Source organism: Camelus ferus, chromosome 2 (assembly GCF_009834535.1).
Source record: "Camelus ferus isolate YT-003-E chromosome 2, BCGSAC_Cfer_1.0, whole genome shotgun sequence".
Taxonomy (NCBI): domain Eukaryota; kingdom Metazoa; phylum Chordata; class Mammalia; order Artiodactyla; family Camelidae; genus Camelus; species Camelus ferus.
In genome coordinates, this window is record NC_045697.1 from 77535248 (window position 1) to 77555103 (window position 19856).

At 36.7% G+C, this 19856-nt stretch overlaps 1 protein-coding gene across 2 annotated transcripts in view; it reads left to right on the plus strand.

The window, feature by feature from the left end:
* The window catches only part of EGF (epidermal growth factor), a 90611-nt gene extending 81285 nt beyond the window's left edge, over positions 1–9326 (plus strand). Inside the window, exon 23 of one of the 2 annotated variants that reach the window (XM_032461807.1) lies at positions 387–9326. In XM_032461807.1, the coding sequence (XP_032317698.1) occupies positions 387–637 (251 nt within the window). In that variant the 3' untranslated portion in view covers positions 638–9326. The remainder of the gene's footprint in view (positions 1–386) is intronic. The other variant, XM_032461809.1, reaches the window with a different exon arrangement.
* Positions 9327–19856: the final 10530 nt, after the last annotated feature.

Consider the following 19856-nt stretch of genomic DNA (forward strand, 5'->3'; position numbering starts at 1 on the left):
TATACCAGTGGTGGATCCATAGAACCATATTCATTGACCTTAGCTAACATCAACTAGGGCAGGTTAAGTGCAGAGTACCTTGCTAGGGGAGAGGTACTAGTACTAGGTACTTGAGAGCTCTGTTCTCAAGTCATATGGTCCAGATGGGGAGAGAGGAAGTACACAGGGAAAGCTAAAGAGCAGTGTCAGATAGCATAGTCTTTTGAATCATCTTAAGTAACCAAAAGTACTGTAATTCTTTAAAAACTGGGTCCAGAATGGTTTGAAAATGGGATCATTTTGTGCCTCATATTTCAGGCTTACTCTCCAGTCACTACTGTTTGGTTCTCTCTTGCTAGACATTGTGAGTGCTGTGAATACTGAAATGTCTTTTTTCTCTTATATAGGGCCACTGCAGTCACCACCGTGGAGGAAGGAGCCCCAGATGTATATGGGCGCAGAACAAGGATGCTGCATCCCTTCATCTGGTGACAAAGGCTCTGGTCTCCAGGGGATGAAGTGTAGCTTTCATCTACCCTCCTGTGGGGTACGACCCATTGCTGTGGGGCTTGAGAAGTCCCATTCTCTCCTGTCAGCTAACCCATTAAGGCAGCAAAGAGCCCCAGATCCACCACACCAAATGGAGGTGACTCAGTGAAAACTGGAATTGAAAGTAAGCTCAAGAAGAACAATTATTGATGGCCAGTAGTATTTCATTTCAAAAAGTAGAGGAAAAACAAATTTTTGTTCTACTGTCTCTATAGCTAATCACCTACTCAGCGTCAGAGACAAATACACATGGTGATTTTGTGTCTTCCTTCAAGTAGTCTCACTGCGGGTTTTCAAGTAAAAGTCACTGGGAGAATCACTGTATAACTCATTAGAAACCAAAAGGGGGACAGTAGTGCTTTGTAAACTGTGTTGTCTTCTATAATCAGTACACACAGATTTTTTTACCTGCAGCCCCAGAAGAAATCTGGGGTTAAAGCAATCAGTCATACAGTTACAATTTCTTTTATCTGGACAGAACATTTACCTTAATCTTATGAAATGGTTAGAATATTAAAATTATTATTACAATACATTATAGGCATTTAATTTTTCATTAGTGTGGTCCATGCTGGTAATTTTGCAGAATAAATTTTGATAAATTAATGGAAAATGTACTAACTTAGAACCTGATCTCTTAAGAATTAGATGGCTTTTTTTTTTCTGTTTTAAAATCTTTGAATGAAAACACTGAACTTTTAAAACATTACCCAAGAGACTTGTGTTTCTCAGTCATTACTGTCCTTTCTCCCACAGTTTTTTTTTTCTAATGAAAATGGTAAATTCCCCCTTTGTGTGTTTGCACAGAATTTTTACTTATTTTCAAAATATGAGATTATAAGCAAATTACCTGATTTATTTTCATTTTGGACAGCAATCAGTTTCTTCTAGTTATTTAAATAAAATCAGCATTAAACGAAAATTTTATTGTACACTTAGTTAATAAGTTATAGTTTAATTTTTATGTGTAATTTATAATTTATTTATAATTTAATTTTAATTAAGGAGATGTTAGAGTCAAGCCAAAATGATTTACAAGCTTGCTATTGTTACTTTAGAAAAAAAAGAATTTGAAATCTCTCTGATGTTATAAAGTAAAATTTCACAAGGTGTTCCAATTAAATATCATTCTTGCAGCCAAATCATTGTTACTATGAATTACACAACCTAATACAGTAACTGGATTGTTTTGGGCTTTGGATTATTCAGTTTATGCATTAACTATTCCCTTTGCTTATCTTTTCTTTCCTTTCTCTTGAACTCCTTGGACTTTGGTTATACCAGAAGTCAGCATGAAAAGGAGTTGAAGCACGTCTCAGGTAGATACTTCTAAGTTTTAGTAAAGATTTGGTGAGGGGAGGATAACTTTTATTAATCATTCAGCATGACCCTTTCCCTCAGTTAATTCAGATTTTTCTGTATTCAGTTTTGCTTTAATTGACAGTTGATAACCTGGAGGGTCAGAAGAGACCTGTCTTTTATTTCTAATGAGTGAATTGACCCCAGAAAAACAATAGTCATAATTCCCTTAATGATGGGGAAGTTACATTCCTAAGGGTAAATATTTTTCCTTCTTCCACAAGTGAGCATTTTTCTTTTAGCACGTGTTTCTTTTAGGATTCCAATGATAACCAAAGAGATAACATGAGACCACAGTGGCCCAAAACCTAGCATTAACTTTGAACCGTTATCTTCAAGTTGTTCAGTGACTTGATACCTCATAAACTGGGACCATGTGTTCTTGACCAGGCTCAACACCGTCTCCCTAGTCAGAGGAAAGAAAAACACACACTTTGTGTCCTTTAGTCAGCAAGTCACCCTGAAGTGATTTTCTTTTGTTGATGTTCCACGTCTCTACTAGAAATATCCTTCTTTAAAAACCTGTTTGTAAAAAAGGACATTTTTATCTGAGATATTTGATTTGCATTTTTTCCAGAGTGAATATTTTTGTTTCCTAAACCTCATGGTCTCATTGTGCACAATGCGTGACTGTGATTCTATTTGACTAAATGTCACCTACTACATATAGCATCAGCATTCTGCCTGCTTCTCCAGCACCTAATAGAAGGTTTAGCACACTCGATTCTTTTGAAACCATATGGTTCCAGGTCTACCTGTTAACCTTGATTTCCAACTTTTCATGTGAATAAATGATTATCGTGTGATAATTGAAAATATGTTAAAAGCACTAAATAAGAAAATATTAAAAAACATACATGCAAACCAACAAAAAGGCTGGGAGAAAGGAAATAGCTGGGTAATTCAAGCAGCTGTGACAGGCAAGATTTTGCTGTTTTGTTTTTACATTTTCTTCTTTTTTAAAGTCCTTAAATGAGAAGCTCTCTCCACATTGTTTCATGCTGAGTTCTTCAACTCCAGGTGTGCCTGAAGCAGAGTTCTTGCCCGTTTGGAACTTGTAGCCATATGCTTACTTGTAGCCATAACAACGTAGCTCAGTAGGAAAAAATGTGACGGATGCTGAATCTTAATCACTCATATATCTGAAACAGACGTTAGCAAGCACATAAATTACCTAGCTGGTGGTCATTTCCTTTTCTTGCCTCCTCTACAGTGAATAGTTGGCCTTCTGACATAGTTCAGTTTCCATTTCTGGTGGGCCAGAAGGAGCATTACGACATGCCATACTCAGCAAGTAAGCCTTTAGAGTGCATTCTAAACTTAAAGTGGTCAATCCCAGATTATTGCCTGAGTTACTTGGGTTCTTATTTTCCATTTATACCACTCATCTGCCCAAATGATAAAGTATAATAAAGTGTAGTAAAACTGTATCTTTATGGATTCCTTTTGGAGTCAGGCACTTGTGTCTTGGTTTCTTTAGCTCTAAATGAGGCCTCCTTTGTGTGAAACAACTTAAAGTAACAGCAGCACCCATACAAACTAAGGTGTTTCTACCACTGAGTTATTGAGGTACACAAAGCCTTTCTGCTATAAACACCAAATATTCTTTTTTTTTTTTTTCAAATTTAGGATAGTGCTCTTTCTCTACCACTGTATGAAGCATGTTGAGCATAATTACATGTTTTCTTGATGACCTAAGAACCTCGTTACATACCAGCCATAATAGCATGCTACAGTTTTGTGATGTCAGAGCTCCTTTACTGCATAGCAGAGGTCCTTAGAACTTGAGTCCAAATACTTTAACCTATTTATTTTTATTACTTCTATGGACTTTGAAGCTGTCAGCTCTCATGTCTCTATCAGTTACCTTCCGTAGGCAGTCCTCCTCACCTTCCTTGTTGCTTCTGTTTTGTAAACTTTGTGTTCATATAACCAAGCAAGTTGGCACTGTAAGTAAAGTAAGAATACATGTGTATTGAAGGAGAGACTAAGAACATTTCCTGTATAAAGTACTGATGTTTTAGCTCATAAACTTTTGGCAGGTTGCATCCTTTTATTTTGTCCTTAGTCTTTCTCAGCTGCATTCTTAGAATGCAGATACGTAGATTCCAGGTAGACGAGGTGGTGTCTGCGTATTTAATGGCAATACAGAATGTAGAGGTTAAGAAGATGGTCTCTGAAGTCAACAGATCTGGATTTGAATCCCGTTGTGTCACTTAGCTAGCTTTGTTACCTTGTTCAATCTACATAATCTCTCTCAACTTCAGTCTCCTCCTCTGTAGGTTGGAGAGAGTAACACTACTGCTGTCAGAGGATTGTTGTGATTTTAAATGAAATAATGCATGCCGAGTACTTAGCATAATGCTTACCACACAATCAAATGGTATTGTAATAGTTATTATTTTGCCCCTTCTTGAGGCCACTGTATTCCTAGCATTAGTTTACACTGTGGTAACCTTGTTTGTATTGTTTCTAGTCCAAGCAAATGGCACATGAAGACGGGGCAAAGAGCAGAGTCCTAAACTGCTGGGTCAAAATTTTAAGAGGCATAATGCATAAATATCAAGACAGATTAAGCATTTAATTTTATTTTTTACATTAAAATGACTACCTTAGACATACATGTTTGGGACTCAGTAATTTATTTATCAAGTTTCATGCATTAGGTAAAGAAAATTAATGACCATATTATTATGAGACAACACTGCCTTGATACAACTGGGAAAAGCATTTTTTGTTTTTATCTACTTTTTTTAAAGGCAGGAAACTTAGAAGAGGCTTCTACTGAAAATCTTAGTTCACCTTCATAATTCAGACAGTAGACAAATATGTCATGTTTTATGAGACTAACACCCCCCTTTTTCTCCCCTTTTTTTTATAGTGAGATATTTATGTAACATTTGTTGGCAGCTGTTAAGCCAGCTAGAAATACACTGTAGAATGTGGACATTAGTTTTAAATACTTATTAATTTGTTAGAGTTGGAGACAGCAGCACAAAAGACGCAGGTGGTAACTTCTAATGGTAGGTAAGAAAATACATAATTAGAGTTCTAGTACCACCTGATCTGTCAATAGCAACTTTCCAAAATTTTTCATTATCATCACCTGCTTTTATTAATATTTTCACCTGTTGCCTCAGTAATAAGGAAATACTATCTAAAAAACTGGAATGACTGGACTATGATTAAGCTTTTAAGCCATTTATACCCAAATCTCATTTAAACCTCCTTGTCCCATAGATGTGGGTATATATGATAGTTTGCAGTGAGGTCAAAAAGCCTTTGTATCTGTGGAATTAAAGTATTTTTCTCCAGAGTTCTTACATTTGCATTGTGCTTTTTAATTTACTAAAGATTTTTGTGTTTGTTATCTTATTTGACCTCATTAAGGAGAATTAATCCAAAGTATGATGTTAGTGGGGCAGATATTCTTTCCATTTTACTCACTCTTAAAGACTGTATCCAAAGCCAAAGGAAAGTGAAGATTAATAATAAAATACATTACTAGAAATAAAAATTACTTCATAATGATAAAATGTTCAGTTTGCCAGAAATATAGTCTAATTCTAAAATCATATACACTTAATACCCAGCCTCAAATATATAAAGCAAAAAATTGACAGCTTGCAAGAAGTATTGAAGAAAACACTATTATAGTAGCAGATTTTACCGTACTACTCTTGGTAATTAATAAACTTAGGAGACAAAAAAACTAGTAAGGATATAGAGACTTTAAAGTATAATGATTACAATTGGAGATATATATATATATATATATACATACATATACATACATACATACATACATACATATATATAAAAAACATATAGAAATTCATGAACATTAGTTTGTGTTAATCCATAACGTAGCTTCAAGAAGTTTCACAAGACATAAGTGCAGTAATGTAGACCATATTCTCTGAACATAATAAAATTGAGTTAGAGTTAACTCATAAGTGATAGTGAGATTGCTTGGAAATTAGAAAAACACTTCTAAATAACAAAGGTCAAAGATGAAATCATAATGGAAATTAGAACATAGAAATGAACAGTTGTGAAAATTCTATATACCACAACTCATGGAACATAACTAAAATGACAGAGGGAATTTTATAGCTTTATTTCCTTAAATTATACGGGAAAAAAGACTGAAAATTAGTTAAGAAGCACCCAACTGAAGTAGTTAAAAAAAAGTTGAATAAATCCAAAGAAAGTGTAAACAAAGATATGTATCATAAAGAGCAGAAATTACTGAAAATAGGAAAAAAATATAAGAATTTTAAAAGCCAAAAGTTAGTTGTTTGAAAAAATTTAACAACTATGCGACAAAATTAATCAGAGGGAAAAAGAATAAACAATTATATAGGGTTACAGATGAAAAGAGCATACAACTATAGGCATGGTAGCAATTAAAAAGAGAATAGTATGAATAACTATGACAATATAATTTTAAGTTTAGGCCAAATAGACAATTGCCTAGGGAAAAAATCCAGCTTACCAAACTTTCAGAGAAAGAGTAGTTTTAAACCCATTAAAGAAACTTAAAAATTTTAAATTCTTCCTTCAAGGAAAGTACTAAGCATTTCATGTTTGATAGCTTTGCATTGTGCCAACTTGGTAAACTGGAACTGTTCCCCAGAATTTCATCCTTTATTGTTTTGGTGATAACAGTTTATCATCAAGGTTAGATGCAGTGAAAGACATATATACAGGTACTGGCTAGTCCTTACTCTTCCCTATGGTGGTTGCCAGGTTACAGATTGTACTCCTTCTCCTTTACCTGGTGTTCATCTGTTTTTCCTGATTGACCAGTGATCCCAGACCCCTCATTAGACACAGATGCAGAAGTCTTCCATTGACTTCCTCACCAGCTCTGCTGCAGCTACCATGAAAGGTGAGAGTGCCTGGCTTTACAGATTTCTCTGCAAACTACCTCATTCATGAATTCCATTGCATCAAGATTGCTGATCAGTGACTTTTCTCTGATCCTCCAAATCCCCTCACTGGACCTTACTATCTTAGTTCCCCCTGAAAGTGTGTAAGATCTAATTTCTATAATAAATTATTTATTCTGTAATACTTTATTTCCATAAGAAAGTAGTTTGCTTTCTTGATTTAATCTTAACTGATTTAACAGGAAGATTCAACCAAATATTCAATATACAGCTAATTCTTGTATTACACAAATTCTTCCATAGAATAAAAAAAAAAGGAAAATGAGAAGATATACAGATGGCAAATAAGCATCTAAAAAGATGCTCCACGTCATCTTTAATTTGCATTTTAAAAAAATGAGATGCTGCTACACACCTATTAGAATGGCCAAAATCTGAAACACTGACAACACCAAATGCTAACAAGGATTTGAAACAGGAACTCTAATTCATTGCTTGTGGAAATGCAAAATGATACAGCCACTTTGGAAGACAGTTTGGTGACTTCTTATAAAACTAAACCATTTGATCCAGCAATAAACCTTACGGTATTTACTCAAAGGAGTTGAAAATTTACCTCCACACAAAAACCCACACATAGGTGTTTATAGCAGCTTTATTCAATATTGCCAAAACTTGGAAGCAACCAAGATGTCCTTCAGTGGGTGAATGGATAAATAAACTGATAATCCAGATAATGGAATACTGTTTAGCACTAAAAAGAAATGAGCTATCAAAGCTACGAAAAGATGTGGAGAGATCTTAAATTCATATTTGTAAGTGAAAGAAGCCAACCTGAAAAGGCTACATGTATGGTTCTAACTATGACATTCTGGAAAAGGCAAAGCTTCGGAGACAATAAAAAGATCAGTGGTTGCCAGCGGTTAAGGGGGAGGCATGACTAGGTGGAACACAGAGGATTTTTTAGAAAAGTTAAAATAATCTGTATGAATACTATAAATGTATATATGTCATAAATTTTTTCCAAACTCAGAGAATGTACAGCACCAAGACTTTGATAAGGAAAACTGTGGACTTTGGGTGATTATGATGTGTCATGTAACTTCATTAATTGTAACAAATGCACCATTCTGATGGGGGAATGTCAATAATGGGGGAGGCTATGCCTGTGTAGGTTCAAGAGTTATATGGGACATCCTTGTACCTTCCTTTCAACTTTGCTGTGAACCTGAAACTACTCTAAAAATACAGTCTTTTTTGTTTAAAGGAAAACGGTCCCTACCTCATCTTATGGGGTTAATATAACCTTTATTTCTAAAGTAAATAAAAGCTAGTAAAGCTTGTGCTAGTAAAATCTAGCACAATAAAGAATAATTATAGGCCAAATTCAATTATGAGTATAGATAGAAAACATCCAAACAAAATATTAACAAATGAATTTGGCAATATATTTAAAAGAACATATCATGACCAAGTGGCAATTATAACTGAAATTCTGTTATTAACAAATGAATTTGGCAATACATTTAAAAGAACATATCATGACCAAGTGGCAATTATAACTGAAATTCTGTTTAAATATTTAAACCAATTTGTATAAAAGTAACAAATCAAAAGAGAAGAACACTTTAATAAATGCAGAAATGTTTTTAATAAAATTCAAGATCCATTCATGACAAAATCTTAGCAAAATACAAAGAAAAGTTAAATTCCTTAATTTGATGAAGAAAAATCTACCAAAATCCCATAGCAAACATTATATTTAATGGTGAAATGTTGAAGATCAGAGTCAGGAAAATGATGCCTAGCATCACTTCCATTCAACATTTAGCTAGATGTTGTAGACAGTAATTTGACAGCACAGTAATATTCTCAAAACAGTAAGATTTTTTTAAAAATGTAAGGTTTGAAAATAAGGAACTTACACACTCATTATTTTGAGGTGATACACTGTTCAAAGAGGACACAAAAATATCTACATTTAAATTGCAAGAAGTGATACAAAATCATTATACCTCAGTAACACTAACTAGAAAATATAGTTAAAATATATATTACTTACGATAGTAGTATAAATATGAAGTAACCATGAATAAATCTAACAGGGTCCAGGCCTATTTTGGAGAAAATTAAAAACTTGATTAAAAGACATGAAAGATGTATGCTAAAGAAAGTAAACCATGTTCATGGATGGGAAATCTTAGTATATCTCCTCAAACAGATATTTAGATTCAAAAAATTTTAATAAAAATCTCCTGTTTTTAAAATAAAACTTGACAAACTGATTTTAAAATTTAAATGGAAAGGTCTAGTTATAAAAGTCATTGACAAATAATTCTGAAATGTAGTTTTCTTTGGCACTAGGAGAGGATGCCTGCAGTGATGGGTGTCCAGGGCTTCTGAGGTCCTGGTTATGTTCTAGCTGTAAGTCTCAGTGGTAGGTACACAGGTATTTCTATTACTATTATTCCTCTGTAAACTACCCATATGTCATACAAAAAATGTGGAAAAAATGTATATTTCACAGTTACAAAAAAAAAAAAAAAGGTGAAAAGAACAAAAAGAAATTGTCTGTAAATTCTACTGAGCACTTGATGGATTCCAAAGCAGAATTATTGACATTCCTTGCATTTGTCTGGGTTGGGTTTTCTGAACTCTGGATCCCTGAAGCCATGAAGCATGTATGCCAAATTAACATGTTTCTGAGCTGGGAATTTTCCTCCACAGTTGAAAGAGCCTGAAGAGAGGCAGAGAATGCTGTTTATCACACACTTTGAACACTTTGGGCAAGTAGAGGGATACAAAAGAGGAATGAGATAATGGAGGTTATGAGGAAGGACAGGCTGTGTTCAACCTAGGAGGCACTACATAGAAAAATTTAAAAAATTGGCATTTGGAGTCTCATAAGAAATTACCTGGTTGGGGATGGTAAAAAAAAAAATGATGTTCATAATTATAATGAGAAGGGGTATTCAAGTTCTGGTGATTTGATTTGCTTCATTCTTCTATTAACAAATCTGACTTTCAGCAATTCATTGTCTAGGTTTTCCCCTTAACTTTCAGTTTTAAATTCTGCTTTTCGTATCCTTGTAAAACTCTCTATAAAACTGCTAAATTATTCAACAGATTTATACAGCCACGCATATGCTTGCCCTGAACCGGAAATGATAATGAAACTATACTTTCTGCATTCATGAGATAATTGATAGGGATAATTTTTTAAGCAATTAAAATAGAGAGGAAATAAAGATCACAAATTCAAGAAAGCAGAAGCTTCAAAGTCCTCTGCCTCTAAAAATTTCTTAACCCTCTGCCATATTAGAACTCTTGGAACCAGTTTTTGTTCTTTTTTCATTCCAAACTCAGATTTCTTTCAGTTTGTCTCTTGGACACCAAATGACTTTTTATTCTCACAATTGTTAACATTTTCTTATTCAAAAACTGTTATAAAACTCAGCAGAGTTCTCAGATAGTAAGGCAAATAGAAAAATCTGGACTCAGTGATCACTCAGATTCCTAAGTCAGTCATCTACTCATGAATAGAAGAGGGAAAGGAGCCTTTATAATCCTAGCCCTGCAACTGGACCATTTTAGAGATACAACATATCCTAAAAGTCATCTAGTTCCATGCTCAAAGTAGAATTTTCTCTCCCAAGTCTCTGAAGAGGGCCCTTTGGCTTCAGCTTTCAACTTAAGACTTGTGTCACAGAGAGCTTGGTACTTCAAAAGACAGCTTGTTATGCCACTGGAGCTGTAAGAAAATTCTTCCTTATAGAGAGGCGTAATAGCTATCCAGCAGGCTGACTCTGACATCAAGTCAGAGAAAGACCAATTCTTCATTTAATTCTTAAAATAATTGGAAAATTTTGTCTCCTTTTTCAAGTCATGTCCCCTGAAAATCTTCTTTTCCAGAAGTCAAATAGCCCTGCTTTTGTTGCAATTATATTTTCAGACCTTTCAGATGTAGTTCAGACTATGCCTCTCTTTGGAGATCTAACTCCAGGGTGTCAGTGTCCTTTCTGAAGTGAGATGTCCAAACTGAGCACCATACTGCAGATGTAGCCCAGATCTTGTGGAGAACTAAGTTATTTATTTCCCCTTTTGCACTAAGCTTCCGAAATCTTGTTAGTTCTGATAGAAACTACATCACACAGGAAGCTCATATAGAAATAATCAGGGATTAAAATCAGACCGCCACTGGAGCTGCTTGCCCTGATAAAAGTCACCACAGGTCATAGGGCATGCATCCAAGATGTGAAGTGAAGTGAAAGATCCCTGGGTCCAAGGATTGGGCAGGAATATCAGGAGTTGGGACAATTCTCTCAATCCCTTGCGCCAGGGCCTCTTGTCACTGCTTCTCTTGGCAGGTCTGCTCTGCTCTCTTCTGACAACATGCCCTCTTCCAGTCCTTTATGTTTCCTTATAACTTTGGCTTGCCTATGCTCCAGCATGCCATGAAACCAACCTAGCCCAAATTCTACAAACCTTTTATTGAAGTTTCCCCTCCCGAGCATCCAGCTCTGTATCTCTCAAACTTTTGTGTATGTCCACAAAATCACATAGAGATGTCAAAAATGCAAAGGATGATTCAGTTAAGTCTAAGGGAAGGAGTGTATATTTTAAACAAATTCTCAGCTGATGTGGATGCTGCTAGGCCACAGATCACACTTTGAGCAGCAAATAAATCAGGATGCAGCTGATCCAGTTTCCCAATTCCCAACTCCTGGTGGAAGGAATCTGATTATCTTGGTTTAATTTTGGTTTGTTCACCCCGGGTCACGCTGCTCCAGTTAGCCACTGACAGGAGAATTAAATGGATAAAATACTAACACGGCCACCTTGGTCAGCCCTTTCAGCAGGACCAATGGGTAGACTGAGTAGTTCAAAAATGCTAAAATGCATCTAGGCAGGGGTCAATTAAAACCCCAGATAATTTTTATACAAATGGTTCACTAAGCTAAGTTTTGATTTTGTCCTTATACAATTTTTCCAATGGGAAAGACTGTCATTTTCCAATGTAACTGGCATGGTCCTGATTTTCTTTAAATCCTGTCTGCACAGTTAAGATAAATTTGTTTCTGATGTTTGAGGTTTATGCCTGTCAAAATATTCCAGAAAAGAAAGGAAATTATGAATTATCTTCTTAAAATAGGTTTTCATACTTTAGATTCTATTCTTCTATCATTATAGTGAGGTTTTTTAAGAAAAGAAAGAGTTTCTCTCAGGCAGATATCCTAAAGGAACCCTTTATATTGCATTCTTCGTCTTTGTTCCAGGCCCTGAACGCAGTGCAATTATAACAGTCAAATGTCCCTTTTCAATATCTTCTCCAGGTGGGCCCCTATGGCCCTTCCAGGGATCTGTGAGTGCAGTTCCCAAACTGTGTGAATGATGTCTAGAGGGAAACATTGTAGTTCAAAACCAGGACCTGTACCCTACACCCCCTGCTCACATGACATGCAGGAAGCTGACTTCCCCACTACATTAAGGCTACTGGGAACAATGCCAGCATTCTACTTTCACTCCTGAATGATGCTTACTCCTTGCTGGTGATCCTGCAGTGCTTCCCCATTCCGATTGGCTCCAATGTTTCTTTAGTTTCAAGTACATAGGTAGTTTTTGGAGATAGAAGTCCTTGAGTGAGTGTGCAGTGGAGAGGGGATGATGGGGATGAATGAGTCAGGATAATGAGAAGGTTCTCTGGCATGAGACTGGAGAGGGTAAGGAAGTGATTCTAGCTCAGGGAGCCTAGGAAGGAACCCTAAAGCAGTTCATTTCAAGCCTGGATTGTCAGAGTTGGTCCTATTGTTCAATTACTTTTTAAAAACTAGTCCTAGAAAACCATGTGATCTGTTCGAGGTTTTCAAGAGGTCTTCCATTATTCAGAGAATTGATACGTTAATTTAATCAGAATCTTGGCTTCCTTTCCATCTCTTCATTTTGTCAATTAAGAGGCATAGCCTCAGTAGATGGATTCATTTTGTATGCAAAGAAAATCAAAGTGCTCTGAGAGATATGTTGGGCCAAAAACACACTCACCTGGGACCATAGTAGAGATCAATTTCAAGCCCATGAAAAATATATGTCTTTGTGTGAGGCTGTTGGCATCTGTATCACTGCATTATGCGTAATCTCTACCATGTTCATGGTGCATCTGTTCATCACACTGTTTAAACAAGTTTTCCGTTTTTGCCAAATGGTAGGTATCAAGACTGAATCCATAGTTTCCTCACTCTGGTTCTCTTGGCACGAGCTTCTCTTGTCCTTTTTCTTAGCTATCTGTAGTCTATCTTTGGTTATAGTCATAGAAGTTTGACCTCTTCCCTTAGGAGGCAGTATTGAAGGCTTATAGTCTTAATATTTGCTCAATAATTTTTTTTTGCATCACTGTCATTTTTTAAAAATTTCAAATAAACTTGTTACCATTACTTAGTCTAAATGTAGACCCCATCTAGGTAGTTAATAAGTATAACTTTCATGTAGATATTTTAATAAGAAAAAACATAGATCTGATTCCTACCTTCTGTTTGCTTATACACATATACACAGATATGAAGCAAATAGCAATGTGGGTTTCTTTTTTTCTAAAAACAATTAATTTATTATTAATTTTAATGCTAGATTATACAAAATGGAAGCTTGCATTTGAATGACAATTCCAAAACTGAGTCATTATAATTGCCTAATTAGAGTAATTTTTGCATTTTACAGACATTGAATTTTTGGATACAAAAAGCAAGTAGAAAGCCCATGTGCCATTTTTTTTTCCTCCACAAATTTAATCTATGCTAATAGCTATTTAAACTCTTTCAGACTGCTGAATAGGTGTCTTTAGTGCTTTTCTTTTCTTGATCAAGATAGTAATTGTCATGTCTTAAAGCCTCATCATTTTGTTTATTCTGCCTTTGTCCCAAATCTCCTGTTCTAACTTGTTTTGTATTGCTTGCTCTGCTGTTCCAGCTTTCTCAATTTCTTTTGAGTAAGGACAATCATTTAAACCTTGTGAATGACAGTCACTAATTTGTCACACAAAAATATTTTAGTCCAAATCACTATTGATATAGGTTGTTACTGGATTCAAATATTTGATAACTGCATATTACAGCTTAAAGTTCCCTGCTGAGCTTTAACAGTAACTCAGGCAAACACTTCTGAAACTTACCAAGTTCCATTATGGTCAGCTTTGATTTTTTTCCATCATGTTCTTAAATTAGAGACATATTTGAGCAACAACCAAGACTTCCAAAAGCCAAATACCTCTCTTTTCCTAAACTATGACTTTTCTGAAGGAGAATAGAGCTCATTTACAAATTTTAGTCAGTTGTGCCTTTGTTTCAGAAAAGCTTGGAATTGAAACAAATTGGGGGAAATGTGTAATTTTTGACATGAAAAGTGGAGGGATGGATATGAACCTAAACCATAAATTTTCCCCACAGCTTTAAAGGCTTAAACAGAGCTGGAAAAATGTTCTTTTGCAAATCTAGATGTCAAGAAAAGCAAGTTTCTGCTGCAGCAGTGTTTGCAGGCTGTGAACAAGGACTACTAGAGGGAGGAGAAGTCCTTTCAAGTGGCAGCTATGTGGACAGTTTATTTGAATGGTTGGGTGTTTACTTTTCATCCAACATTTAATTATGGAAGTTTTCCCAGTGCAGTCAATTGGAAAGACTTCTACAGTGAACACCCGTAAACCTACCCCCTAAATTCTCCATTAACATTTTACTGTACTTTATCACATATCTAACCCTCTGTCCAGCCCTTGATGCAGCCATCAATTCATCTTACCTTCAATGCATTTCATCATCTTATTTTTAATGTATTGCAGATACCAGCATATTTCCCTTAAAACTCTTCTGTATGCAGGTTACTAATGAAAATTAAATATTTGTTTATAGTTATTTTTCTGTGTAAAATTGACTGAGTTTAACAAAATGAATACATACACCTGTGTAACCCAAACTCCTGTAAAAACATTGATCATTACTATTACCCCAGAAAGCTCCCATATGCCTGTTCATCCTTACTTTCTGTCCTCGTCTCATCCCCAAGACACCACTGTTCTGATTTTTTTCACCATAGATAAGTTTAATTGTTCTAGAACCTCAATTAATGGAATCACATGGTGTGCACTCTTTTGTGTAAGACTTCTTTCACTCAGCCTAATTTTTCTTCATTTCTGTTGTTCTGTATACATTGGTAGTTTATTCCTTTATGTTGCTGATTAATAGTCATTATGTGAATAGATCGCAGTTTGTTTATCCATTCTCTTCTTGTCTATTTTCAGTTTTTAGCCATTATGAATAAAGCCTCTATGAATATTCTTATGAAAGTCTTTTTTGTGTAAAAGATACTTTCATTTCTCTCAGGTAGGATTCTGTCGGGTCATAGGATAGGTGTATTTTTTAGGTTTATAAAAAAACATTTTTTTTTCTAAAGTGGTTGTACCATTTTATATTTCCACCAATAATGCAGAGAGTGGTTTGGTTGTCCTACTGTCAGTCTTTTTAATTTTACCCTTTCTGTTGATATGAGTGGTATCTCATTGTAATTTTAATTTGATTTCCCAGGTGTTTATTTTTTATGTTTTAAGGAAAGGACAGTTATGACATCAAGTCCATGATTGCAGGTATTCCAGGCTGGAGTCAGGGCCAAATAAAAAGCGAGTCAACTTAAGATCAAGTTAAATAAAAATATCAAGTAAATAATAATTGAGGTGGTATATGGATATAGAAAATCTGTGAAGTGATTCGTGAATAAGTTTGAGAAATACTGTTATAGAGGAGGTCCTTTTTTCAGATGTCCTGTATTTCCATGGGGTTTTTTTTTTTTTTTTGGATCAAGTCAAAAAATCAACATGTAAAAATCTTTAAGAAATCCTAATGACCATTACCCACTACAGAGTCACTGAGCTCTGAGATTAGAATTCTGTATAAACCTGGGGTGAAAAAGATTCCAGGCATCACCCATGCTTTTGAAACAATGCTTGAAACAGTCTAATTGTATAAAATGGCAACAAAGAAAACTGTATTACAAAGGCAAAACAGCAAGGTGAATATTAGCACCCATTGGAGCCAGCCTGCTGAATTTGCCCCTCCGTTCCCCCACTTACTAGCTGTGTAAACTTGGCAAATTATTTACTTCTCTGCATTTCAGTTTCCTCATCTATAAAATGTGGGTAAGAACAGCAACAACTTCACATGAGGCTGTCAGGAATGTATGAGTAAAACCATGTAAACAGCACACAGTATCATATAAGGGGGAGCTACTGTTACTACTGTTGAAGGAGAACCAGTCAGCCTGATAAAGGGGAAGATTCCTGTAGGCCCACAAATTCAAATGAGGAGTGAGGCAGGTGAGTAAATACCTCTAGAAAGCAGAAGGATCTGTGCCTTCTGGAATGGGCACGGCCTTGTTGTCAGCCTGGGGGTCCTTTCTCCTTCTTCTGGAAGAGCGACTTGCTCTTCCTTTGGGCAACAGCCTTTCCCAGTTCTCACCGTAGGGGAGGCTGAGCCCATTTCTTGGCCGTGTGATCCAGGCCTGGCCAAGCAGCATTTCTATCCCCATTTACAAGGGCCAGTCCAGAGATGGGCCCTTGATCTCCATCAGAATAATAATACTGAATCCTGGGCTTTCTGCTGGGACTCTGAGAAAGAGTTACTCCTATTTCTTTTTGCTAGAGATGCTAAGCTGATAAGACATAATGATGGTGCGACTGAGTGTCATTGTGCCACACTCCTTGGGGATAGCCTGCCAGAATGGAATCCCACAGAGAAATGCAGCACTTAGGGAGTAAAAGTGAGAGAGGGAGAGGGAGGAAGAGGAAGGGAGAGAGAGAGAGGAGGAGGGAGAGAAAGCGGGGGTGGGGGTGGTGTGGTGTGGATCACTGACATCATTTTAGCAACTAGCTCCAGCTATATTGATCTGACCTTGCCAGCTATGGACATGAGTACCTTTTTTAACCTAGGCCATCTTGAGTTTAGTTTCTGTTATTTGTAAATGAGAATCCTGATGAATACATCTTTTATAATCGGGGCACATTTTTGCAAGATAATTTCCTTGAGTTAAAGGGGCTTTGCCATGTTTATGTAAATATCTTTCTCTGCTGAAACTTCCGCAGGTGTTTTGCATAAATTATGAGGAGACACTGGCAGAGCCAGGTTTATGAAATCCCCCAGCAGATAAGGAGACAGGTGTGAAGAGAAATGGTGCCAATCAGTTTACTGTGGAGCAGCTGTGAGATCCCAGCGTAATTTGGATTCCACGGGCTGCGTGAGAAGGAGTGCAGCGGGATGGGGGTGGGGGAGGATAGGATTCTTGGGGAAATCTCTGCTCTGTAGATATTACCCTGACCCTGCCAATTGGATGGGGAGATAAGAGATCTTCTGTTTTACTTTCCTTCTCTTTTTCTCAGTCTGCCTCTCTCAATAGTTACTAGAGAGATACTAGACCTCCAGTCCTCATCACTTTTTGATAACATTCTGTTAACAATACTCCCTGATCTTCCTGGAGGAAGACTCATAAAAACATGATGTAATTGTCTGATGTCAATTGGCCCAGCAGTCTGGAAAAAGGTGCCATTCAGTCATCTCCTGCACTGGCGCTAAGCCTAAGATGACCACATCTATATTTAGTGACTTTCTCATCACAGTATTGACAAATATGGCTTCTCATTGCAAAGCTGGATACTTGCACTTATTCTTGTTAACATCTCATGTGCTTCAAAGAGTAATTACAGATAATGAGAAGATTTAGGTTCCAAGCATTGTGCATATTGTTGAGTGACGAATGAAGGGTGCTTGAAAGGTGTCATAGAGATTAATCACCTAGGGCTGAAACTGCCGGCTGGTGCACAGCTGAAGGAGATGTGGTGTGAGCTCTTCATGGTCCATGCTTCGCCACTCCACACAGGCCTCAATTATGGAACCCCCAATCACTCAGGAAAATGAAGAGGAGTGGTGCTTAAAGAAGTGGGTTCAGCAGAGGGGGGTGGGGGAGGGGCAAGCGCCAGTAAAAGTAACCTGGGATGATCGGCAAGAGTTTTCTGGCTTGGGCCCATTCTCTCTTCATTTATCATTTATTTTTATGTTTAATTCATTTAAAAGAATATACAGACTCTGCTTAGTTGCAGGGCTGGCACAGAGAGCTGGGTATAAAATGAGGGTGCCCTCAGAGCATACAGTCCATCTGGGGACTAGAATGGTGATGATACCCAGTTACAGTGTGAGATGCTGGAATCTAACCTCCTCTGCAAGGGTCCAGACAGATGTCCCTGAAGACCCGACACTGAAGCCGAGACAGGAAGGAGGAGAGGGAAGAGTTAATTAGGAGGAGGCAAGCAGAAGAAAGACCCCTTTGACCACAAAAGCAGGTGAACGAACTGTTGGCCCTGGGATGAGGAGCAGCTGGTTCCCTGGAAGAACTGAAAACATACCAGAAAGGTTGGAGGAGAGTGAACAAGGCAGCGTAGCCGGAGCTGTGGGCTGGAGCTGGACAGGTAAGACTTTCTCGGTCATGTGTTGGAGGCTGGACTTTAAAAGCTGGCAGTGTCACAACACTGACAGGTTTCATGGAAAATTGTAAATGTTCTTATGATTAGCATTTACCTAGTGCTAGATACACAGGAGATTCTTTTTGTTTTATGCTCTAGTTTTAATCACTGTAAGTAAAAGTGAGGCAGAGGAATTTATCAGAGGCAAAAGAATTAATAAGTAGGCTAAGGACAGAGAGCTTAAAAGAAAGGAGCTGGGAATTTCCTTTGTTCCATTATATCATTTTAGAAGTATTTTTTTCCCCTCCTATTTGCATGTTTTGGAAAATAACAAACAAAAGCTGTCAAACCATTTTGTGAATTAGTTGTCTTTCCAAACTTTGTTGAAATATTAAGGCTATAACTGATTGTGAGATTTAAGTCTATTCTAGAATATGCTGATATTTATAAGGTTAGTAACTGGAAGAACAATGTGGTGATTCAAAGCATGAGCTCTGGGCTCTGGTGAATCAAGTTCAAGTGCAGCTTTTTCAGTCGCTAGATGGGTGACATTGATTCTATTGTTTAACTTTTATTTCCTCTTACCTGTAAAACAGAGATGATAATATTCACTATTTTAAAGAGTTGTGAGGACTATGAAATAATGCATTTAAGTATCTGGTAAATAGCATATGATCAATCAGTCATTAATTAACAAAAATTTTAGTGGAAAATTATCTTTTCCCACTAAAATAGATTGTATAAAATTTCATGTTTATTGGCTATATATAACATTTTATGAATACACATGTGACAAATATTGGAAAACTAATTTCACACACAAACAAGTAGGTAATACATAGAACTTGTGGAAGGTGATCTGAAGGATTGGAAATTTGGATAAAAATAAATAAACAAAGAAGTAATTAAAATTAAACTGTGATAGAATTTAAATACAAAAAGACAGTCAAGTTTAAATGGGTACATGAACAGAAATGTGAAAAGAAAAGGCAAAGAGTCTTTTCAGAAGGTTCAAAAAGCAAAAGAGAGAATTTCAATGGATGCTTGAAAGCAAAGGGGCAGAGAGAAGAGCAGGACAGCTGACAAGACTCTTCAAGGGCCAGGGAAGTCAGGGGAATATAGAAAGCCACCACATATAATGACTGGGGAGTTGTGCATAAAAACATTGAAATTAAAAACCCTGTATATAAGAAAAATCATGCTGACCCAACAGTTTGCCACTCCAGGAATAAAGTGATAAATTCCTCAAATGAACAGAAAATAGCAGTGGAAACCCTGAGCAAGTCCTTTCTATGATGTACTTCAGGTTCCGCACCCTTCTGTCTCCTGACCCACCCCCAACATCCACCTGGCTCCTATTAAGCCTTGTTAGCCTGGTCCTCTGGTGCTTCGGAAGATCTCGCTTTACCCCGGCACAGCCAGCAGTTTCCCAGTTGGGTTATGCTGAGTTTGGACCCTAATTCTGGGTGTGATGGCCAGGAGGGAATCGTGGAGGTGGGAGGCGATGCTGAGAAAGGCAAGCGTGCCAGCGAAGCAGCTGAGAAGGTGAAATTTCTTCAAGTAAGGATGTGTGGGTTTGGGAAGGGGGC